We start from the raw sequence: 26,060 nt of genomic DNA on the forward strand, positions 1-26,060 counted from the left end.
GTTTGCACGAGAAAATTTAGAAGACCAGGCTTGTGCAAACCAACTCACCCCGCACCCCACACCTGGCTTAGAGTGGCCACTCAGCACTTCTCTTTCCCAGTTCATTCAGCAATTCCAGATGCCTCATTATCTGAGTATTAAAGACACTGAGAAGTAGGGGTTGAGGGGGCTTAACCTAATCCTTTCATTTTACTGATGAAACTGAGAAGTACAGAAGTTGACATGGCATAAAGCAGACCACGAGGCACTTTCCTCTGGTGGTCTCCTCTGGCCCTTCTTGGCTCCGGACCCCCTGAAAGTGTGGCACCAAGACATCACGTCACTGTCATGCAAAACTGTATTTTGCCCGCTGCAGCCCAGGTGCCTGTAGTAGCATCTGACACGTAGCACGTGCTCAATCAATATTTATGAGTAAATGGACAAATTTTGAAAAGGAATCGATTATTTTTATTTAGTCATTTAAATAAATAGTCTAAAAAAATAGTCTAGGCAGGGGACACTGCAGGGGGGCTATTCACTTAATAACAGTGGCTGATGCCAGTACAAATATTACCATTTCCAATTTTAGTGGGATCCTGGAAATTTCAAGTTCTTTTATTTGTCTTTATTCTGACCCCCTCCCAATTTTCTAACAATGATGTTAACTCTTCACTGTTTCCTTCAAGACCCCAACCCACACCTCTCACCCATCACTTTTGGCAAAGAATTTCACCTCCTATTTCACCAAGGACCCTGGGAATAGCAGAAAAATGAAGTCCTCAAGTTCCAGTCCTACTTAAAAAGGTGCATATGTGTCCTTCCCAGTGTCTCTGAGATTCAAATATCCTCCCTTTGAAGGTGACCCCTCCATTTTAGTCCATTTTATCCCATTGTCTCCAATCTCCTCCAGGTCTCTTTCTCTCTTGTACTTTGTCTCTACCTTTCCTCTGGCTCTATTTCCACATCGATAGACATAAACAAATCTCTCCTGCCCCGTGTCTTAAAAAAAAAAAGCCCCAAATAGTAAATGATGAATCTCCTGATTATGTCGGGAGATACTATAGATATATAGTATATACTCTCTCTATATACTCTATATATAGATACTCTGTAGATACTATAGATAACTATTTCTTACTGGTTTCTTACTCAAATATCTTTAAAGATTCAAGGTCTCCATAGCCTTACTTTTATCATTCATTCCTTGACCGTCAAGGAATACATACCAGATGGCTTCCATCCCACCCCCGACCTGCTGGCTCTCACCAAAGCCCCTTAAGTGATGCCCTAAGGAGGACAAAGACAGTGAGTGTCTCGCAGTGCTTACTCTGCTGGATACAGGAGCTTCACTTGAGGGAGAGTTCTCGCTCCTTGAAATTCGCTTCTCCACTGGCTTCTGGAGGAGACCCGCTGACCAGAGCCAGGTCTTTAAATGTTGGCGTTGGTTCTAGATGGGGCACCCTTCCCTTCTCACTGCTGACACTATCTTAGAACAATTCCGCTCGCATCAATGTGCTGAAAACCCCCTAATTAGATCTCTTGTCAAGACTCCTATACGGAATATACCAATTGCCTCTTAGAGCCCTACGTGCCCCTTTTTTCACCTGATTCATTTTTTTCCAGAGCTGAACTATATACAAAAGAAGCAGGATAATATGGTGCTTAAGAGCCCAAGTTCCAGAATCAGAGCTTGGTTTTAAGCCCCAGATCCACTATTCTCTCACTCTGTGACCTTGGGGAAATTACTTGATCCTTCAGGGTCTCAATTTCCTTTCATGGAAGATAGAAATAATAATAGTACTGACCTCATAAAGCTGTTACAAATTTCATGAGCTACTACACGCCAATCACTCACAGCAGTGCCTGGCCTGTAGTAAGCACTTGATAAGGTTGACCACTGTTATATTACTGTGGTAATTACGATGGGCATTATTATCGTTTAGGACATGGTGTTTTGCTAATTAGCAGCAGTGAGTGGTAAGGGACAGAATGGTGTCCTGGCCAGAGAGCCCAGGTCTGTTTCAGGAGACCAACATTCAATTCACCACCTACTGCTTGGGCTCTTGGCAAGTAGTAAGCGCCGTGATAAGCATTTCCAAAGATGCATCAGACATAAGGAAATGAGTGTAGACTTGATCCTAGAGGCAGCAGAAGCCGTTGGAGATTTTATAGCAGGTGAGTGACAGGTCTGATTTACATTTTGGGAAAACGGTTCTGGAAGCAGTGGGAAGAATGAATTGGAGCGAAGGAAGATGGCCAGCAAGATCCCCAGCTAGGGAACAGTTGCAGCGGTCTGATCGCTGAGGGCAAGGTCCTAAGCTAAGAAATAGAAAAGGGGGGCAGGTTTGAGAAACATCGGAGGAAGTGGGAACTCTAAGCTACGGGGGCCAGATCAGGGATGGCAAAGACACAGGTTCACGTTGTGACAGAGGAACCGGCTGGCCCCACAAAGAGCCCCTGATGGACAGCGGTCTACTGGCGAACCCACTACACTCTGATAGTCCGTCTTTTCTTTCTTTTTTTTAAATGTTTGCGTTGTGTTTGTTATTTCTGCTAGTCCGTCTTGAAGACAGAGGAGCACGTTTGGTCCCCAGCTGAGGGTGGTTCTGTCTTCCACAGTGTGGGGTTTTCGTGGACGGCGCTCCCGAGCGCTCTATCCACACCCGCCTCCGGGTTCACGAGTACTGTAAGCGTGACCGCCGGGCGGGTGGATGTTCTGCGGCCCAGCAGCACGTTCTCTCCTTACAGGATGACCTCCCTGGGAAAGCAAGGAGAAGTGGACCGTCTAGAAGAGATGCCGCTTTCAGAGCAAAGGCAGTTTCTAGTATGATCTTAATGGCCAATGGCATCCGGCCGCCGTCAGCTCAGCTGCTCCCCTGTCGGGGTCCACTCAGGGGTCAGGGGGACATTTTATCTATCGGGGCCCCCCTTTTATAAGCGCCATGCAGACCAGGCCGCTTCTAGGGACACACCTCTTGGGGCGGAGCGCAGGCAGGGATGCATTTTCGCTCTCCCACCCGTGCTCTGCCCTGGCGAAGGCGGCGCGGCCCCCCCTTGTCCACAGCCTCCAGTCGCTGCTGCTGAGGACTCGGGGCACCAGCTGCGGAGGCCCTTCGGCCTGGAGGTCTCCATCTCCCGCAGCCGGGACGCCGAAGGGGAGACGGGAGGACGACTGGAGGGAAATGGCATCCAGAGTCCACCTGCCCTAATAGGACTTCTTTTCCTTTCCAGCCCACAGCTAAGAATGTCCTTTATTGTCTTCTCTACACGAGGAACTACCCTCATGAAGCTGACCGAAGACCGGTAAGGACGCTCCCCTTCCCTGTCGTTAGCAGGCCCACGTTCCCTTGAGTAGTGCTGATATTTGGGCCCCAAGACCGGCCCCGATGTCCTAAATCTTGCGGTTCTCTCCTCACCTAAGCCTTGCACGTTGCCCATTGACCCATCGGCTACTTTACTCCGTGATGACTGATAGGATTTCCTGATGTTGTGAAATTCCGCAAATGACTCAATCACCTTGAGGTATAAATCTTACTTTGATTGGCAACTCAGTGTGCTACCTTGGAGCAAAGTGTGAGCCAGAACAATTCCTGGGGGATTATATTTTCTCTTATTTACATTAGATTTATTTTGTGGGGTAAGGTTTCAGAGATACAATAAGCATGGTGTGAGAGAAGTAGGAACTTGTAATATTACCATACATAATTATACGGAGGCAGGGAATAGAAAGGGAGGGATAATATGGTGTTTAGGAGCCAGGACAGGACAGCCTGTCCTTCCGTGGACAGGACCATGGAATAAAAGGAAATTTGAATCAGGTGTGGAAAAATGTTGTTGACATGAAAAGGATTACTGAGACCTAGCTTAACAAAAGTATTATTTTGGATTTTACCACTTACCCGTGAAAACTAGCAGAAATAGAGACATGCCATTTGTTCAGAGTTAGGATGGTGTATTGGGAGTGGAGGTAACAGTTTTCCTGAGTTAAGGACACTTCGTGCACTTTTTTTTAAAGGGCTCTGATGACATGAGAGAAACACCGGGGGCGGGGTGCGGGACACACATGGGACGTTGGCAGTCTTGTGGATGGACGCGTAGGGAAGAGGAAAGGAGGAAGAGCAAGCATAGGGAGGACTGGGGGACGTTATTCTATAGTCTTCTGCTAGAGAGGACCAATAGCAAGGAGGAAGGTGCTCTGGATTTTGCACCAAACAGCAGAGCTGAGCCCGTCCCCGTGTTTCTCCACGTCTTCTGTGGTCCGTGTGTAACTACAAGAGTACTCGGTACCACGCAGAAGTCTCCAAGTTCTGCTTCTCCTTCAGCAGGGCCTGTTATTCATGCACGCTGTTGAGATGCACAGAAACCTCATTTTAAAAATAGGGGTTTCTTATTTCCTACTAGCAGAAGGAGACGCTGAGGCCGCATGGTGTTCCTAAGGGTAGAGTGCAAACCCACAGGGGCTGCAGGCTCCAGGGCCTTTCCACTTTACACGGAGAGTCAGAAAGCCCAAGAAACTCAAGAGAGTTTCCTTCAATACTGGCCAAGGATTTTAAGAAGCTCTGAGAAAGTGTCTCTGGCTTAGGGTCTCTCTGCGAGACTCCTACTCTCCCTCTGTCTTTGCATGACATCCTTCATGCAGAGGTGCCTCCCGTTCAGACAAAACCCTCTCTCCCATTCTTCACATCCTCCTACAGCCCAGGCTGCCTGGTGTTGCTTCCTGCGGACTCCGCTGGCGCGTGCTTGAGTTTGGCCCCGAGACCTAGGTCTCACATCCCTCGTGGGTATTTTGTGTGCTACTGCTCCCGGCCTCTGGGAAGTGGGGAGGGCAGAGGGGGTCACGGAGTTATAAACACTGTTCAAAGGCCTAGGCTTTCAGACTCGTTTTGGTTACGCTGTTCAAATTAGTCATCTGAATCCTACTTTGAATCTGATGTTGGATGTCTTGACTTCACTCCTCCTAGTTCCCCTACCAGGGAGAAGCGAGGTTAGAATCTGGACTTTGCTGGAAGCAGCATTTAATACGTAAGGGCTAAGTATGCTTCAGACAGCCCAAAATGCCTTGCTAAAGGCTGTATGGGTTTCACGTGGTGACTCTTGGCCTAACCTCTGGGTCGGCCGGCAAAGCATGAGTGGTTTACTGACCCATCCCCAACCTTATCAGCCTAGAGAGAAATGTGGACAAGCCTTCCCTCTGCTGAACGCTTTCTCATGAGATTGGCTAAAAGAATTAGGCTTTGACAGCTTCCAGGTTGATACTATTTCTGAAAGGTAGGACTCCCAGTGTTTTAGTTGGTCACAAGAATTCTTGTTTTTTTTTTCCCATATCTCATTTGATCGTCCCAATATCCCTAGGAGATAGGAAAAGATGCATTACTGTACAGATGTAATAAGTGAGGACACCGCCTTAAGTTGAAAAACACATTCAAAAACAGGTCATGAATCCATAGGGAACTCTCATTTCAACAAGACCAAAAGATTGTGGGTAAACCAAAAGAAATACTATCAAAGGGATATTTGCATCCAGCTTTTGGAATCAAACCCACATAAAGGAAACCACGGGAAGCTTGAAAAAATAGAACAGAAAATAAATATGGTGTGTTGAGATGTAGTAAAGAAACTACAATCAGAATAATAATATCTACAGGGACGCCTGGGGGGGCTCAGTGGTTGAGCATCTGCCTTCGGCGCAGGGCATGATCCTGGGGTCCCGGATCGAGTCCTGCACTGGGCTCCCTGCAGGGAACCTGCTTCTCCCTCTGTGTCTCTGCCTCTCTCAAGAATAAATAAAGAAAATCTTTTAAAAAAGAGGAAGGAGAAGAAGAATACCTACCGTTTGTGTCTTTTATTTGTTAAAAACCTTACATATCATTTCTCACGTGTCCCCATATAACCATTATAACTTCAATTTCCTACGGGGTCTCATTGTTTAATATGGAATATGCCATTTTTCACTACCTGCTTTCAAGATCTTTAGCTCTCAGCAGGTTGGCTAGGATCTGTCGAGGGATGGTTTTCTTTGAGTTTATCTTATTTTGGCTTTGCTGAGTTTCTCGAATCTATAAATTTGTCTTTTACCAAATTTGAGGAATTGGCAGCCCTCTCTTAAACTATTTTTTCTGTACCAGTCATTTTCTCCTCTCCTTCTGGGATTCCAATGACAAAGATATTAGACCTTTTGATATGATTCCACATGTGCCTGAAGGTCTGTTCAATTCTTTTCCAATTTTTCCTCTTTCCTTTTTTTGGATTAGATCATTCCTATTGATCTATCTTCATGTTCACTGACTCCTTCCTCCGCCATCCCCATCCTGCCATTGAACTCATCCACTGAATTTTTTTTGCAGATACTGTGACTTTCAGGACTAAAATATCTATTTTGTTCTTTTTAAAATTTTTATTCCTCTGCTGAGATCATCTATATTTTCATTTATTTTAAGTGTATTTACCTTCATCTCATGGAGTATAGTTATGAAATACATATATACATATTTAAATGTATAATATATATAAGTTTATAAGATATGACATAATTAAATATATTTTATATAATATTAAATATATGAGATTACATATGAAATAAATTATGGGATTAACTATATCATAGAATATAATTAAATGTAATTATAAATACTATAAAATAAATACATAAAGCATATTTATATGCTTTAAATGCTTTGTCTGACCATTCTGTAAGCTCAGCATTGGCATCTTCATTGCCTTCTCTCATGAGAATGGGTCACGTTTTCCAGGTGCTTTGTATGTCGAGTAATTTTAGAATATATTCTAGAAATTTTTAATATTCATTTGTTCAGACTCTTAAGTCACCTTCAAATCCTCTGGAGAATAGAAGCCTTTCTTCTCTGTGTGCACGAGGTTCAAACCACAAGTTCTGTCTCTTCTGTGGATGGTGGTTTTTATTTCAGTTCAGTTTTCAACATCTTTGCTAAGCTGCTTCGAGCCTGTCCTACACACGTGCAGCTCAGAGATGAAGCCGGGACTTACACAGACAGCTTCAATCACACAGTTACTGGGACCCCCTTCTCCAGCTCTCTCTCCTGCAGGTTTCTCCACACACCATGTTTCCCACTGGTGCCACCCTTTGCAAGTCCTCTAGCAAGAAAAATGGTGTTTTGCTTGGGGTTTGGCCACTGTGTTGCCTTGTGCAGTTCTCTGTCAAGGTCACTTGTGGGGCAAAGGCAGGCGTAATCAAAGAGAAGTAAGAGTGGGGATTCTCTCCACATTCTTTGAACTACAGGGGCCCCTTTCCCAGGGCCCCAAGATGTGGTGATTTCCCAGGCCAGTACCACGTGACTGAGACTCATCCTCAGGTCAAAGCCATGAAAGAAAAGACGGGGAGAAGTATAGAATCTAGCCTTTTCTGGGTTACCTCTCCAGATTTTTACTACCCTTCCCAATTCATCTGCTTTGCTTACTTTTCAAAATCCTTATGTGTTTGTTTTGTCCAGAGTTTTTCTAATAATCACCAGGAGTGATAGCCAGTAGCAAACTTACTCCATCTTACCTGCTGTTCCTTCCATTATACAGATAAGGGCACTAAGAATCTGAGTTTAGATAACTTTTGCTATTTGACGGTCAAATGCTATGGTCAAATAACAAAAATGGCAGAATTAGTAGTCTGATTCTGGATTCTGGTTTTGGTCCAACTCATGTGTTTTGCATTATATCATATCACTCTTCCAAGATTTCTTAGCTTCATCAGTTTGCAAAACAGTTGACAAATTGTAACACATTTTTCAGGTTTCTTCATCAGCATAATAAAAAATCTAATGTTAATTTAAGTACTATTAGGATACATTATTTTAGTGTTAACTACTGTATATGATTCCTTAAATACTCCCTGGATAGTCTTTTTCCTGATCTTACTTTAAATACTTCAGATGTTTCATCATTTGGGAATGAGATCATGTCAAGGAAGTCCAACTCATCCTTTAAAAGAAATCAGGAATAGATATTAAATTTAATCAAATGCATTTTTGGCACCTATTAAGATGATCGTATTTTTTTTCTTTGACCTACTAACACAGTGAAATGCATTAAAAAGATTTTTTAATATTGGATCATTCTTGCATTTCTGGTTACATTTGGTCATCATACATTATTATTTTAATGTAGAGTTGAACTCTATTTTCTGCATTTAATTCAGAAATTTAGCATCAGGATTTATAATTATGTTTGGGCTGTTATTGCCCTTTTTATGACTACTTTTACTTACAGTATTTTTGATACATTTTTTTTTACATGTAGATTATTACTTCTGGAAATTAGTCTGATATAAGGTATAGAGCCAAGATCTATTCTTTTTCTCCAAGTGATTAGTAAGTTTTTCTAACATCATTTGGTGAATAATCATTTACTACCAATCTGAAAAATTAGACTCTTCCATAGACTTGGATCCATTGCTGTGTTTTCTATTCTGATAGACTGCATTTCTTTGTTCCTAGCGAGGGCCGCACTATTTTTATTAGTCTTAGCATCTGGAAGACCAGTCCTTCTTTGCTTCTGATCTTAAGTGAAAATTGCCCCTGGTTTTTAGTAGTTTTTTTTCCTACCATGATCATTTTAAATAATTTGTTTAAAGTACCACAATACTCTTGGGATTGTCACCTGAATTGTATGGAAAGTACAGAATCACCTTAGCAAAATGGCATTGCAGTTTTACTGTATATATTTTCTTTTTTTTTTTTGTATATATTTTCTTATCTAAGGGATATATCCCTTCACTTATGTCTCTTATTAAGGTTTTGTTTTCTTCAAATTGGTCTCATACAGTGTTTATTAAGTTTTTTCCTGGTTATTTCTAAGTTTTCCTTTCATTATCAATGAGTGTTTTTCTATTATATTTTCCAAATTATTGGTTTATATAATTTCTATTTTTAAAATTTATTAATTTTTGTTGGTGGACTAGTATGTGATTAAATTGTATTTTTCATCCATGTATATTAGACAATAGGTACACTTTGATGAGTAAAGAGTTTTGTATAAGAAATACATTGTTTAAATTTCTCAAATATCTTATATTTTTTCTTACTTGATCTGTGAAGACAGTGAGGTATATTTTAAACTTGCCACCGTAACTGTTTTATAATGAATCTCTAACACACTGCTTTATAATTTATGCCATATTGTGTAGTCCCATGGGTTTTCATTATGGACTATATTTCTAATGAATATAAAATAACCTTTCTGTTTCCTTTCATGCTTTTTAAGATCTTTGTCAAAAAAATTATAAACTTAAATTTCTAAAAATATTTTCCTGCTATATCTGTGTCTACCCATTTATCTTTTACCCTTCTTTGATATTTTAATTTTCCACCAATGATTTGAAAAATATAATTTGAAAAAGTATAATTTCATTTTTATTCTAGCAAAAGTTTCCAATGAACTTTGCTTGTTTTTATAATGGCAAGAATTAAGTAATGTCATTTATTCTCCTTGATGAATTTCTTAAAAATTATTTGCATTATGTCTCATAAATACACACACATACATACATACACATACATATTTCCTTTCCAGTACTTGAAATTTTTATTTTATTTATTTTTTAATTTCTTAGTTGGCCAAGTTGTTTTCCAGGTAAAATTTTCCTGAAAGGTATGTGAGTATTAAAATTTGTAAGGCCAAACTTATTTGAAAATTGTTGTTACTCATCTTCAGGCAAATATTTTAATTGAATTAAAGTTCTTATACCCTGTCTTTTCCCTTAAATTTACTGGCAATGACACAATGCCAATTTGCATATCTTTTATTCTTTATTGCATACAGAAAAATGACAATTTAGTACATTTCTCCTTTGTGAGTAGCCTGTTCTCTCCTTCTGGATACCTGTAAAAAATATTTCCTTATACCTTGAATTAAAAAAAATAAGTCAAAAGAATATATCTAGGTGTGGATTCTTTCATGGTTTTGTATAATACTTTATATAGCATTTGAGCCTTTCCATCTGATAACAAATAGCTTCACCCTAAGAAATATTTTACTCTTATTTCTTTTATTATTACTTTTCTTTTGTCCTTTGGATTCTTAAATCTATTCCAAACTCTTTTTTATGTTCTAAGCTCTTATTCTTATGCTTTAGTCTTTATCATTTTTCTTTGAGAATGTTTCACTCTTGTACTGTAATTCACCAATATTTAATTATTTTGTTTGTATTCAACATATTGTTTGCAACCTCCCTTGAAATTTTTTTTATTGGAGTAAAATGTACAAACTATAAAATTTATCATTTTAACCATTTTTAAGCATACAATTCAATGGCTTCACCTTGTGCACCCATCATACTACTACCCATCTCCAGAACTTTTTCATTATCCCAAACTGAAACTGCCCCCAGCCCATGGTAACCTCTATTCTACTTCCTATTTCTATGGATTTTTTACTCTAGGTACCTCATCTAAAGGAATTATATAATATTTGTTCTGTATCTGGCTTATTTCACTTAGCATATTTTCATGGTCCATCCGTGTTGTACATATGACAGACTTTCATTCCTTTAAGACAGAGTAATATTCTCTTGTATGAATATACCACAATTTGTTTATCTAATCATCTATTAATGGACATTTGGGTTATTTCCATCCTCTGGCTGTTGTGAATAATGCTGCTATGAACATTGGCATGTAAATGTTGAAGTCTCTGCTTTCAGTTCTTTGGGGCACATACCTAGAAGTGGAATTGCTGGATAATATGGTAATTCTATGTTTAAGTTTTTGAGGAAATGCCATACTGTTTTCCACAGTGGCTGCACCATTTTACATTGCTACCAGTAACGTACAAGGGTTCCAATTTCTCCACATCCTTGCTGACACTTGTTATTTTCTGGTTTTGTTTTGTGGGTTTTTTTTTTTTTTTAAATAACAGTCATTCTAATGGATGTGAAATGGTAACTCACTGTGGTTTTGATTTGTATTTCCCTAATGGTTAGTGATATTGAGCATCTTTTCATGTGCTTATTGGCATGTTTGTGTGTCTTTTTTGGAGAAACATCTATCCAAGTCATTTGCCCATTTTTAAATTAGGTGTTTTTTATTGTAGTTGTTAAGTTCTAAGAGTTCTTTTTTTTTTTTTTTTTTAATTTTTATTTATTTATGATAGTAACAGAGAGACAGAGAGAGAGAGAGAGAGAGAGAGAGAGGCAGAGACACAGGCAGAGGGAGAAGCAGGCTCCATGCACCGGGAGCCTGATGTGGGATTCGATCCCGGGTCTCCAGGATCGCGCCCTGGGCCAAAGGCAGGAGCTAACCTGCTGCGCCACCCAGGGATCCCTAAGAGTTCTTTATATATTCTGAGTAGTAATCCTTATTACCCAATATTATCTCCCATTTTGTAGTTACCTTTTCCCTCTGTTAATAGTGTCCTTTTATGGACAAAGGTCTTCATTTTTATTAGTCCAATTTATCCATTTTGTTATTTGTTGCCCACGCTTTTGGTGTCATCTCCCAACAAATCATTGCCAAATCAATATCATGAAGCTTTCCCTCTGTGATTTTTCTAAGCGTTTTCTAGCTTCAGCTCTCACAATTAGGTTCTCACTCCACTTGGAGTTAATTTTTGTATATGGTTTTAAGTAGGATCCAACTTCCTTCTACTGCAGATGGATATCCAGTTTTCCCTGCTCACCTGTTGAAAAGATTGTCATATTCCCATTAAATGGTTAGCACCCTTCTTGAAAATTGCTTGACTATATATGCAAAGTTTTCTTTCTAGGCCCTCAATACATCTACCCTTACCTTAGTACCACTCTGTTTTGATTAACGTGGCTTTGTAATAAGTTTTGAAACTAGGAAGTGTGAATCTTTCAACTTTAGTACTTTTTCAAGAGTGTATTGGCTATTTGAAGTCCCTTGAGATTCCATATAAGTGTTAGGATAAGTTTTTCTATTTCTGAAAAAAAAAAAAGCCATTGGGATTTTGATAGGGATTACATTGAATCTGTAGATCACTTTGGGTAGTATTGACATCTTAACAATTTTAAGTCTTCTGATTCATGAACACAGGCTGTCTTTTCATTTATTTATGCTTTCTTTAATTTCTTTCATTTTTCATTTATTGTTTTCAGTGCCATTGCTTTTTTAACTGACAGATAATCCCTTTCAATGCTATGAATATTTTTCTGATCCTAAATTTTTCCTTTTGTGTATATAGGTAGCACCATGCAATTGTGTTAGAGATGGAATATCTTCATCATGAATATAAATTACAATTGCTTTATGTGCTCCCTGTTTTTTTTTATATGAGTTTGCTTCAAATGGGAAATTTTCTCAGATTTCTCAAACTGGTCCTCTTCTTCCCAACTTCTGAGATTTTCTTCAGCATAGTGACTCAAAAGAGGAACAACTAAGTTTTTCAGTACTGGGATTTGGAGTGAGTTCGGTCAGGGATCGCAAAAAAAATCTTGGTTGAAAATGTGAAGATCGCAGGCTAACAACTATGGGAAAATTTAGATGTAGTATAATTTTCGTGTGGACAGACGTAGTAGTGTGTCCAAAGTAAGGAGGAACTTGAAACCCAAAGAAGATGGTTAGGTGTGGGTGTTGGATCACTGTGTTAAAAAGTGAACCCACCACCAACCACGAACTTTTCTCCTTATATCCTGAAATTCCAGACTGCTAGGTTCTTCCTCAGCCTGATCTCAGCAGTTCTACTTCTTGTAGGAATTACCCCAAGTGTCTGACATATGTATGGCACTCTTACCTACTTTCCAGCAAGGAAAAAATTTTTCCTGTATTATATTAGTTTCGCTGTTTCTATAGCATTATGGAGAGAAAACAATGGGAAGTTAAAAGATGTGAACTCATGTCACTGTTTTCACCTGGAAATCTTGCCTTATTTCTAAACTTTGCAAATTAAAAAAAAAAAAAAAAAGCATAACAGACAACCGTGGGTCAAAGAATTATTATCTTACCCAGTCCTCTCACTGGCCTCATTTTACTGCTGAGGAATATTATTCTCAGAGAGATTGAATTATTTGCACATGTTCATACAAGTTATCACTGATGGTAGAATTTTTTTTTAACTCGCAAAATTAAAAATTTTAAATCTAGTGATTTTTCTCCCATGTATTACATAATCTACCCCACTTACTGCATCTATACTCATGCTGCTGTCCTTTGTTTCTTATCTATGGAATACTTAAATGGAAGCAACCGCCATGTACATGTGGCATTGCATAAGTATTCATACTTTTGTGTCTATATACAATCTTTTATTAATGGCTTATAATGTACCAATAACCTAGAATACTTTTCTCAACTATAATAAGAGAAGATTAGTAATACCTGCCTTGAAAGGTTGTCCTGAGGCTTATCTATTATATGTATTATATACATGGGGGATACTGATTCAAAGCAGGCACAAGGCCACTCTGCTGTAAAAGTGCAAGAATTTGGATTTGAACCCAGGCATGATGTCCCCAATGTCCACACTCTTAATCACTATCCTATAGGGTTTCCTACGATTTTACAATTACATACAGTATTTAGTTAAAAACAAATCCTAGCATCCACAATTCAGCACCCCAGACCCTCAGACTTCTTCCAGAAAACACTTCTCTGAAAGCATATGCCCTCTACACATTTTATCTTTAGGACCTTTTAACAACTTCAGCTTGGAAACACTCCTCACAAAGAGGTAAAGAGGTAGCATCAGCATTTCACAGATGGGGTTAAGAGGTTAAGTATCTTGCCTATTGCTTAAGGAGTTGGAGTGAAAGCCAAGAATGCTTGGCTCAAACTGCTGAGTGGAAACCAAGAGACCACACTTCTCCATCCCTCTCAGTCATCTTTTGGTTTGGTTGAGAATGTGGTTTTGCCATTAGTGTCACAGGGGAAAATGACATATTTTGAACACATCGCTTGATTCCTGGAGCAGAATGATTACAGGCTATCATTACCAAGAGACATAGTTCTAAAAACCTTTTCTAAATTTAAAAATAACAAGAGAGAAGATGAATCTTCAGATATATGGTGCTTAAAAGAACCTGAATTTGTTCCATATGTAGGTATTGTTTATTTAGGTACAAGAAGATTTGATGACAAAAGTAAGAGAAATGGTGGGAGGCACGTATTTATTCTCTTGTCCTGTTGACTGAGAGAGAATATGCTGGGGTCTGGGTCTGTGGGAAATTTTCTTGCCTCTTTCTGCCTGTTTCTTTGTCTATAAAATGAAAAGAATGATAGTCTCTACCTCACAGAACTGTTGGGAGGATTAATAATGCCAGGCATGCGGTAATTCAGGAATTCAGAGAGTCCCCAGCTCTCCATGGCTCACGTCCTTCTCCGAAGTCTTTAACATTTGGCCAGTCTGTCCCTATATGGAGGGATACAGATAGAAAGTACTGCCTCAGCATGAGGCCAGAGAAAGTTAGTTTTCCCTCTGTTTAATGGTTCTTGCGAGACGTCTTCCCCACAGAAGTGCACAGGCTATGTCTCTAGAGGAAGTTTGTTGAAGGCCTCCTCATACTGAGCCTCTGTGATGGTAAAAGGAACCCACCTTGAAGCAATTCCGCCATTCTGGGAGCAGACCCACTTGTGAGAGTAGCGTGGTCCAGTACTTCTCTGCTCTTCCTCTGGGGGCACACCTATTAGGAGAAGAAAGCAGAAGTATACCCGGGGGTCTTTGGGTGGAGTTTGAATTGCTCATCAAAAGCAAGACATTCCCTCAAAATCCCTTCATCATAAAAATGTCTGTGCATTTGTATTCTATTTAATAATATACCAATTTGATTGTTTGATTCTATATAAAAAATCACGTTGAGTTCCTTCTCAAATTATGGAGTATAACCTACGCTCTGAAAAAAATACGTGTGTGTGTGTGTCTCCTGTGTCTTGGTGTACAGTACATTATCCCCACACCCAGTCTAGACACCACAGATTTGGTAGTGACCATATAGACCTTGTAGTGGGATCAGTTTGGGTTCCAGCCCGGCCTCCACCAGCACAGCGTGTTACTGCGCTTCTCTGAATCAGTTTTCTCAACTGTGCAGTGAAGGTAATGACGCCCCCCGCGTGGTGTTGCTGTGTGGCTTTCGTACTTAATGAATGGAAAGCGCCCAGCAGAGGCCCTGGCACAGGGCAGATGCTCAGGGAACGTTGCTCCTCTTCCTCGCCCACTGGGCCGCATGTGGCCAGCACATACAAAGAGTAAAAACTGACAGAGCAGCATGCAGGGACCTTCTTGTTGGGAGAAAGCCAGCAGGACAAATCACAGAAGTGGTCAGAGAACCCAAGAATGGTAGGGTACTTAGACCTGAAGCAAAACAGCCAAAGCCAACTGACGTTCAGTGGCCAGGCAATGGCAAACCACTATCGGTCAGCATAGGCAGCTCTGCAACGTCGCCAGCCCGTCACCGCGTGGTCCCTGGGCCTCCAGGGCCCAGCCTAAGATTTAGTGCTGCTCTTGAGCAGCTCTGGAGGCCTCCTCATGAACTGTAGGTTCACCTCGTTGCTATTCATCCTCCACATTTTTAAAATTATTAAATATTTCAAATGTAACAGGAGTATACGAAAAACAAGGATAATGGACTCATTATCTGCCACTGAGCTTATGGAACAAAATACTACAGGGATTGACACCTCAGTGTACACCCTTCTTCTTTTTCCTCACCAGAAATAATCACCATCCTGAATTTGGGGTTTTCATTTTAACAGATGCTAAATATTTTTGTATACCCATGAGCAATATATTATACTTTTCCAGATTATACCTTTTAATAAATAGTCATATTGTATGTATTTTTCTCAAATATGCTTTTTACACTTAACATGTTTTTGAGACTTTGCTGTTTGTTTTTGTTTTTGAGACTTTTCTGTGAAGATACATGTAGCTGTGCTTGGTTCATCATAACTAATGTATGCTTTTCTATTGCATCATTCCATATTGTAATAATGTACCATCAGGTACTTACCTGTTCTCTTATTCATGGGCAGTTTGTTTGTTGCTAACGTCATGCTGTTATAAACCAAGTTGCAGTCAACATTCTCACACTGACCTGGGGATCAAAACTAGAATTTCTCTCTGATATACAACTAGGGAGTGAATTGCTAGGTCTTATAGTATGTGACTGTGTAACTTCACGAGGCACGATTTCATTATTCTCCAAAGGGGCTGCACCAATTTTCATTCCCACTAGTGATTTATAAGAGTTCTCATTGCCTCTCAACAGCTTGTATGATCCAGCTCATCTTTTCAAACAGATCGTGCCCACATAGGACTTGTGGATCGGAGTATCTGGTATGAACGCAGTATACTCCTGTTCCCACCACCAGCCCCATATTGCTCCAAAGTGTGACAGGAAAGTCTTATCTTTGTAGAAAAATGTAATTTCCACCAGCTTATACTAAAGAAATGTGATCTGACCAAACAGAAGATGCTTGCCTATCATCCCCTCTAGGACTGTCCGCTTTTATCTTCCATCCAAGAAGGTGATTCTGGGCTCCACAGTCTCCGCCACACAGGACGTGGCAGGGTGCCATTCTATCCTGTGCCCCTGCAGACACTCATTGTGGTTGGTAGCACTGGACTCAACTATATCCGCCTCACTATTTTAGAGACCTCCGGCACCCAGAGATACCTAGTCCCCATTGAACTAAGAGGAACATGGAACAGAAGATTCTCATAAGAGAAAACTATGTATTTGGGAAACCCTGAATACAGAACCCATTTTCCACCACTCCCATCTCCTGCAGAGTGTGGCTTAATTGGGGGAAAAAGGTTAGTGATGGGAAATTTGTTTCAAAAGTGAAGTGGTACCATAGGAAACTGCACGGGGAAAACCACTGCATGGATGAGTAACCAACCAAAACAGAGTTGTGTAAAGAGGAGCTTGTTTGGACAAATTCATCATGTTGCCTTGTGATTAAACCATCACACCCATCCTTTATGCCAGCTTAGGCTTCAACCCTTGGAAATTCCCTGATGGGCTCCTCTCAGTGAATTTCAGTTACTGGTCTGCACTTGACCCTGTGCCACATTGTGGACTACTCCTATCTGCCAGTTGTGGCCTTCCCAGTGCCCAGCAGATGCCCAGACTCTGTTTCTGCTCCCTATTTGGTCCCTACATAAAATCAGATGCAGCATTCTGAGCTGGAAGGAAGCTGGTAGACCTTATAGTTCCCACACCTTCATTTTTACATCTGAGAAATCTAAAGTTGACATCTCTAGGAAGTGGGAGAATTAAGATTTAATCCCCAGTCATCTTCTTCCAAAGGCCATGCTCCCTTGATTAGCACCAAAGTAATGGGAAGAATGACTTGTAAAACAGTGTGGGGGTTGAGACAGTGGGAATGGTCAGTTTGAGGGAGTTCTGGGATACTCCCGTCTTTAGAGTTCGAGAAGGGAGTCTGCCCTAAAATCTGAGAAAGAACAACTGATGGGGAGATGGAGAGTGCACGCCATAATGGAAATCAAGAAAAGAAAGCATTTTAACTTGAGGAAGAGGCTGTGTCTGATGGTCTAAAAGGTTGAGTAAGATGAAGCCAGAGAACTGATTATTGGTTTGGCAACGTGGAGATGACTAGTGACCAGCAGAGGTGTAGAGGCAAAAGTCAGAGCAGAATAAGTTAGAAGGTGAAGATTTCCAATTTTAAAATAAGAGGTAAAGACATTTTTTTACCCTTTCTGTCAGAAAACACCCAAAACCAGGAGAATGTGAAACAAAAACACAAAGCCATCCTTGAGGAAACTAAGAAATGTTTAAGCCATAAGAACACTATATGTGATGATGGAAAGAAGACAGAGGAGTGAGAAATGATAAAAGCAGTGTGGAGAAAAGTCAAATATAATCCTGCAGAAGGAGATGCTGAAGAGAAACAAGCCTGTAGCCTAGAAAAACCCTGGAAAGATCAAAACCTAGAACTGTCAGATACTGCAGAAGGCAAGGAAGGGCTAACAGGGTGAAGCGTTTAAGAATTATCTGAGGATGGGGTAATGGGCGATGGCATTTAGGAGGGCACTTGCTGTAACAAGCCCTGCGTGTTACATGCAGCTGATGAATCACTAAATTCTACCCCAAAATTAATAATACATTACATGTTAACTAACTTGAATTTAAATAAACACAAAAAATAAAATAAAATAAATTTTTAAAGAATTTATCTGAGATGCAGTTCAACCTTCAGAACCACCTACCTCCATTACATCTAAGAATTACTCCTCCAGTTCCACCAGAGAAGAGAAGTATTCTCTGGCAAAATTAGACAAGGATGGTTTCACAGTCAGACACCAGGCATGGGAGACATCTGCATAACAAATGTGGCTGCTTCCAGCCCTCCCCCTTGTCAATTCCAGAGTAACACCTAAGGAAAGAGTTGGAAAATTCCTTTTCTGTAGAAATAAATATCTTGGGTTAGGGGTCGGGGGAATATACGTACACTGATATTTGAAGGTCCCCCACTGTGCTTGTTGACAAAAGCTGGTCATCCGCCAGTTGGCATGCCCCACTGTGCACACAAAGCTTCCAACAAGTCTTTCTGTCTCGCTCATTCACTATGAACAGCCAAAGGTCACTGTACATTTGAAGAAAGTCTCCACCAGGAGAGACAGGGAAGTGGGTATACAAGTACTCTTTGAAGAAGTTGCATTGTGAAGAGAAATGCAAACAAATTGGTCAATAGCTAGAGGGAGATGTGGGGTCACAGAGGATTTATTTTTTTAAGATGAGAGAGATACTGGAGTATATTTATATGCTGGTAATCAGCCTCTAGTATTTTTCTTCCTGACTTGAAACAAATGTGTAGACACAAATATTTAGAAAAAGGCTTTATAGTATTTCTGCTTCTGGTTAGGATGTAAAGGAATGTGAAAAACCTTCATTTCCATGGTCAAGCAGAAAAGTCCCAACAAAATAAAATTCATATGCTTCCATGGGTCTAATACACAGGAAGCACTGATGAACTGAATTAGAGAGAAGCAAGCCCTTCATAGCTGAGCAGAGATCTACAGAAACTTCCATTCTTGGTGATGGATATGGTCTGGGTATGAGCAAAAGCAGCATAGCCGTGGACAGAGACTTTTCAGGGATGAGGAAGGGTCAGTTGAACCTCAGTCAACAATGTGTGCCAGAGGGATGGATTACCTGAAGGAGCCCCAAGTGAAAAGGAGATCTCTGTCAGACAATTCTCTCCCTCACCTGCACCTCTGCATTTTTTCCCCAAGAAAGTAGCAATGTAACAGTTGCTGAAAAGTAAAAAAAAAATCTATGGATCCTTGGTGCTTGGATTCTGGAGTTCTACGAGGGTTGAATCCAATGGTGAAGCACAAATGACTGAAGCTGCACCCACCTCCCTCCCAACTCAAAGGCTGAAAAGACCACAAAGGCAGGGCAGAGCAGAAGTCTGAGAATTAGGCTAATAACAGGGAACATAGTCTAATTAAAGCTGTGGCCCAGCCCAAGCTCAGCCTAACTCAAGGAGGAATCTAAATAATCAGTGCCCACCCTGCCCCCAGCTCCCAAAGATAAAAGGCGTACACTCTGCAGTGAATGAGCAAAGCAAGTCCATATTGTACCTAAGTTTCCACTGCTTTTTTCTTTTTTTTTTTAAATATACAATGCTGAAACACAAATGAAAAGATAATGAGACATGGGGGAAAAGCAGGGAAATGTGACCCATAATCAAGAAAAAACACAGTAATGAAAGCAAACCAGATCATTCAATGGTTGGGATTCCTAGACCAGGACTTAAGGCAACTATTGTAAACATGTAAAAGGATTTACAGGAAAAGGTGAGTATAATGGAGACACAGGCTATCAGAAAGAAAAAAAAGAAAAGAAAACTAAAGAACCAAGTGAAAACTATGGAACTGAAATAGAGTATTTATAGAAAAGGGATTGAGGAACTTAAAAACAAGTTAATGGAAATTATCTAAACTGAAAAAGACAGAAAAATGATTAGGGTGGGAGAGCGGGGTGACGAACCAGCCCTTCTGATTTGTGGGATAATAGCAAGTGGTCTAATATATGTATAATTGGAATACTGAGTGCAGCATTCTGCAGACAAATCCAAAATGCTCCAAGAACTCCAGACAGGACAAATACAAAGAAAAACGTCATCTAAGTGCAAAGTAGATGAAGTTTTGAAAACCAGAATACAGAGATAATCTTTAAAAATAGGGAGGGTGACACCTGGGTGGCTCAGCGGTTGAGCACCCGCCCCTGGCTCAGGGCATGATCCACGGTCTCAAGATCGAGTCCCACATTGGGCTCCCTGCCTGGAGCCTGCCTCTCCCTCTGCCTATGTCTCTGCCTTTCTCTCTCTGTCTCTCATGAATAAATAAATAAAATCTTAAAAATAATTTTTTTAAATAAAAAGAGGGAGAAGGGAAAAGACGTATTACAAAGAGAGGAGCAACATTGAAAATCACTTAACTTGTCATCAGAAAAAAAGACAAACAACTCAGAAGACAAGAGATTGATTTCTTTAAAAAGATGAAAGGAAATAAAGACAACTTAGAATTCTATATCCAAAGAAAATATGCTTAAAATTGCAGTTAAAAATCAAGATATTTTTAGGGAAAAAAAGCAAACAGAGAAAGTCATCCCCAGCAAACCTGCACTATAAAAAAACAACTGCTCATGGAATTCTTCAGGCTAAAGGAAAATGGTACCAGATGTAAACTAGATCTTCAAAAAAGGAAGGAGAAATAATAGAAATGATAAATATTATCTTAACTTTGTGAAAAGGTCATTGTTTAAGACCAATATAATACTTGCATTTTGGAATTTATTAAGTATATAAAAGAATATATAACAGCAATAGCATAAAGGAAGAGTCAGATGGAATAGACTATTAAAGCTTTCTTTCATTTTCTGAGAAGCGGCATAATGTGTTAAAATAAGGATGGATACTGTAATCCACAGAGCAACCGCTATAGACAGGATGTTACTACAGATCCTACAGATGTTAAAAGATAATGAAGAAATATTGTAAACAATGTAATGGAAAGATATTCAGCAATATAAAGGAAAGGAGTATCTGTACATATTGCTCTATTATAAATTACAGCTCACTAAAAAAATATATATAGGAAAGGATCTTTGGTTCAGCATGCATGTCAGTATCGTCAATCATTTTGGCCTATCCTTAAGTAGAAGTCCCGAAGAGGCTGTGATTTATATACGCCATAAACAAATAATTAAAGTTGGTTGTAAAACATCAAGAGTCCAAACGTAGCAGTGAAGTGTCTTTGATTAATTAATCTATGATCTTTGGTTCTGTTCACCCATGTTTTTGGTAGTCAGCATCTGGAGTCATAAGGCCATCTGGAAATGTACTAAATGCAGCATTAGTGGGAACAAGTAGTGATGTGTGTTTACAATATAAGTTGAAGCTCCAAGGCCACCAACTGCCGGACATTTGAGAAAAGACCAATTCCACAGAATTGGAAGCTCTTTTACTAAGAGGCAAGAAGTCGACAATGTAGAGCTGATGTTGGGTTATTCCGGGGTGGCCGCGGCGGTGGAGATTGTTTTATAGGCTGAAAATGTGGTAGACATTGCACAACCCCAAGGAGGATTTCGCAGTAGAAACATCAGTAGGATACTTAGGAGGAAAGCTTGTCCAATGAAGTGCTTCCTGACATGCTTATGTGTGTTCATCCTTTAATGTTTTCATCAGCAAGTATCATCAAAATGTCACATCACAACCAGAATCCCAGGAAGTAATCTTCGTGAAGTGTAGGAAATTTCCCAGGGCCACCGAAAGTCCAGCAGACCCTGTGACCGGTTCTCCCACCCCCTACCCCTACAAACCAGGGCAGTGCTGGGGGCACGGTGCTTGCTTAGTAAGCAGCTGTGGAGATGAATGGGTGGATGCACGCATGCATCCAAGCTGGAATCATTAATTCAACAACAAACTATCTACTCTATGCCCACCACTAAGTCTCACAGGGATTGTACAAGAAACACAAGACCTGTGGCCTGAAAACCCTTCACTTCTACGTAGGAACACTGGCAGACATGTGAAACCACCAAGGAAAACAGGAGGTTCTTTAATAGCAGCGTCCTTGTAGGATTCCCTGCCTCTCTCATTTCCCAGGATTATAACATTTCATTTGGTAATAACCAAGTCCTCAGAGAGGTTCTTATCACCCCCCCCCTTTAAAAGATCTTTCTCCTGGTTTTCTTCCGTTTCTAAGAGACCATTAAAAAAAAGGCCTTTATTAATAGTTCTGTTGTCCCAGAATTAAAAAAGACCCACCATTCCCATGAAACCATCTGTTTTGTTTGCTTAGATGTTGTGGGTGCTTAGAGAAGGGACAGGGAGTAGGGAGGTGGGGCCGTAAGTCATTTGATCTTTTGACGAAGAAGGGTGCTATATGGAGAGGGTTGTGAACACTGCTTGGGAATAGCGAGTTCCTATGTTGCCAGGCACAAAATATCAAGCAGAAATACATTTTCCAAAAAAACAGCCTTTGCTTGTTCTGGTACCAAGAAAATAGAAAACTCAAGAAAATAGTTGTAAAGAAAAGGAAATAGGCTTAGAGAAAACACCCCCGTTCCCAGACTGTATTTGGCAGAGAAAAAATACAGGGAAGCCAAGGAACCTTTACCACACCCCCAATATGCCTTCTTTTAACCCTCTTTTTTTCTTTTCAGCTTCAGTCTCAACACGATATTCCAATTTCAGTGCTGCCAAAACGTCCCAACTTTGCAAAGATAAGGCCACATTTGCTTTTCTTCTTTACATTTACTTTTAACGCCCAGTCTCTTCTCACCTAATTGTTGGAAATTAGCCCCCTCGTCCTTAGTGCGCCCAGCTATTCCAAAGTGTTTGCCGGGCCACCCCCGTGTGCTCAGGAACAGACCCCCATTTCCCTATCCCGACCTCCCTCTCCAGCCTCTGCCTCTTGCTACCGTGCCACTGTCATTACCCTCTCGAAACTGCTGATGCACAGGGCAATGCCACCCTCTGGCAAGGGACTGATAATGCCAGCCTCTCCCTTCCCAGGGGTGGCGGCGGGGAGGGACACCGCTTTCGTCTCTATCCCTCCTCTTCGGAGGCACAGATATGTATACCCTTTCTTGTCACCAAACAACAGAGTGAAGATTAAACCGTGCCTTCTGATAGGGTTTATCGAAATGTTGTTGGGGGTAATATAAAGAAGCACAACACACAGAATGGTTTCTAACCACCACATGGGCACAGATCGAGGATCGATTGTCAGGTCGGCCTCTGGCAGGCCTCCCTCCAAGGGGCCAAGCGAAGCTCATCCCTGCCCCCAAGACTGACTTCTTCTTAGGATGATTAACTCCTTCGGTCAATATTGATTGACTGTTTGTTCTAGTCCAAGTAGCGTAGTAGGCACAGAAGACATAGCGCGGGCCCAAACAGACACGGCCCAGCCCTCGTGGAGTTTAGAGCCTAGATCGGGTGCGGGGGATGGACAAACAAATCATCACGTGGTCAAATGTTAGGAGTTACAGAATGTCCTACGTGCTCTGAAGCTCAACTTGTTGGGCGCGAGAAAGTCTAACTGAGGGGGTTAGTCCGACTAGGGGAAGTCAAGTAAGGCTACTTGAACCAGTTGGCATTTAGTTGGGATGGAAGGCCGGGTGAGAGTTAGCCCCGGGTGAAGAGCTGGGCAATGATAGCCCCAGGCCCCGGGGGCAGGGATGGCAGGTGTGAGGGGCCTGTTGGAGAACGCTGCTTGGGGGGACCCGCGGGGCTCCAGTGATGACAGTGGGGCGGAGTGGCACAGGTGAGGCCGGGCAGGGAGGCAGACGAGCCACCCCGTGTCGACGCTGGAAGGCTGGCAAGGGTTTCAGATGTATACGGGGTGTAGCCAACTGCTGTCGGGGGCTGCGGAGCGGGAGAGTGAAGGGCGTGTGTCTCGGTCTGTATTTTGGGAACGTTGTGACAGCCACGTGGAGGATGAATGGAAGGAGGGCGACAGGACAGTCCAGAGATAGCGAGCGACTGCCTCAGTGGCCCGAGCAGGAGCTGGTGGTGGGGTGATGGCTCGGGGCGCGGCCTTGGCGGGCGAGAGAGAGGAGTCGCCGGCTTCCCGGGCGGCCTAGGGTAGACCTAGGGGACTTGATGACAGATTATGGGGGGAGCGGAGGGAGAGGGGACAGTGAAGGCGGAGGCTCCGGGAAGCCTTCCCGTTCCTGATGGGCAGCTGGGCACGAGACCTGGTGTCGAGGCGCGGGCAGGAAAAGGAGGCCACAGTCAGGACGGTCCCAAAGCCTGAGCTACTGGGTCTGAAACACTGTGCTTGAGAAGCATCAGCAGCCCCGGCCGGGGACGGGCTCACGCGAAACCCTCCCGGTTTGTCTTTGAAAACGTCCAACAACTTGGCGGTCCAGCCACCCCATTACATCATTTGGTTTGTTTTTTGTTTTTTGTTTTTTTTTTAAGATTTTACTTATTAAAGAGAGAGAGAGAAAACGAGTAGTCGGGGCAGGGGCACAGAGGGGCTGAGCAGGGAGCCGGATTTGGGGGCTCGATCCAAGGACCCTGGGGTGACACCCTGAGCCGAAGGTGGACGCTTAATCGGCTGAGCCACCCAGGCGCCCCCCCCCCATTACATCAGCTTTAATGGAAGGTTAACCTTGTGCTGGACTCCCCCTCCCCCCCAAGCAGTTACCCTTGGGTTTATTCGGATAAAACAGTCACGAATTTTTCCCGTTCATTCAAGGGGAAACAGTTTATCACAGTGATTGCAACAGGGCCTCTGGGTTCCAGTTCAACCACTGCCACTTAGTAGATAGTTGGGGGGCTTTGGGCGGGTCCCTTAGCCACTCTGTGACTCAGTTTCCTTGTCTGTGAAACAGACACTCCCTCCAAGAGCTCTCGTGAGGTCCGGGTGGATCCGTCATAGGTGGCTGTTGCTAACAGGGCACAAGGGGAGCGTTCAGACGGAGTGAGCCGTGAGCCCCGGCCCTCATGAACCGGTTGTTCCGGAAGCCTCCCGCTCCCCCAGCGCTGACCCGAAGGGGGGCTGCTGCGCACAGTAGAGTCAGCTCGGCCGAGCTCAGGTCTCTGCTCTCCTGCTTAGTGTCTCTGAACCCACACTTCTCTCCTGGCCTGAGGGCAGTCGTGCACGCCTCGGCCGTCCTGACCCCAAATCCGAGCTCCCGGAGCAGGGCCTTGTGCGCAGTGGTAGCCCAGGAAATGGTGGGTGCTTCTTACTCGAGCAGCTTCCCCTCCTCACCCCGTCACTACAGAGCCCCCCACCCGCCCCCATGATAGAAAGGTAAACGCTTCCATAGGCTCACGGGTCATGAATAAGGTTGATGTTTTTCAGAAATTAACTGTCTTTGGGGGCGAGCTGTGGAGCTCTTTAAAAGGAGGCACGTGCATGTGACATCTTAGGTCCCAGAGGGAGCGGGCCACCAAGATTCTCTTGGGTCCCCAGACCGTCGGCATCTCCCAGCACCAGCGGGGCCTCTCCCAGTGCCAGGACCCACTTCCTCTTCCTGCCTCCACCCCGAGCAACCGAGTAAGAAAACACAGGCCCGCCCACAGGAAACCCTGCCGGCCGTCCTGGAAAGCGTGCCCGGCCCCAGCTCTGGTTTTCAGAGCTGACCACTCGGTTTCCTCCGACACATCGGTGCGGGTGGCACGGTTCCCTCCAGCCCCTGCCCCGACCCCCGTCGGTCCTCGTGGTGGCCTTGCCCGGGCTTCTGGGTCCTCGCCTCTTGCTGGCTCGCCGGGGCTGTTTGCATCGTGGTATAAAGTTGCCTGAGTTGTCACGTCCTCCTGCAGGAGCAGCTGGATTTTAGGACTCATTGCCAATGTAGCATGAAAACTTCGAGGGCGCCCGGGGGGCTCAGCGGTGGAGCGTCTGCCTTCGGCTCAGGGCGTGAACCCAGGGTCCCGGGATCGGGTCCCGCATCGGGCTCCCTGCATGGAGCCTGCATCTCCCTCTGCCTGGGTCTCTGCCTCTCTCTGTGTCTCTCATGAATGAATACATAAAATTTTAAAAAGAAAAAGGAAAGAAAGAAAACTTTGTCCTGTTAAGGGGCGGAAAGCTCTTGCAGGTGGACATTCCCGCAAAAGGGTCCTTTCCCCTGAGATTTCACGTATCCTGCACTGCGGCTGGGCCTAAGTGGATAATGTACC

General features: G+C 42.5%; 1 protein-coding gene across 2 annotated transcripts in view; it reads left to right on the forward strand.

Annotated features, from left to right (window-relative positions):
• ANTXR1 (ANTXR cell adhesion molecule 1) overlaps positions 1–26,060 on the forward strand; it is a 197,460-nt gene that overhangs the window by 26,474 nt on the left and 144,926 nt on the right. For both annotated transcript variants that reach the window (XM_077915704.1, XM_077915703.1), the window contains exon 3: positions 3,211–3,282. In XM_077915704.1, coding sequence (XP_077771830.1) covers positions 3,211–3,282 — 72 coding nt within the window. The remainder of the gene's footprint in view (positions 1–3,210; positions 3,283–26,060) is intronic.

This window comes from Canis aureus, chromosome 11 (genome assembly GCF_053574225.1).
Source record: "Canis aureus isolate CA01 chromosome 11, VMU_Caureus_v.1.0, whole genome shotgun sequence".
Lineage (NCBI taxonomy): Eukaryota > Metazoa > Chordata > Mammalia > Carnivora > Canidae > Canis > Canis aureus.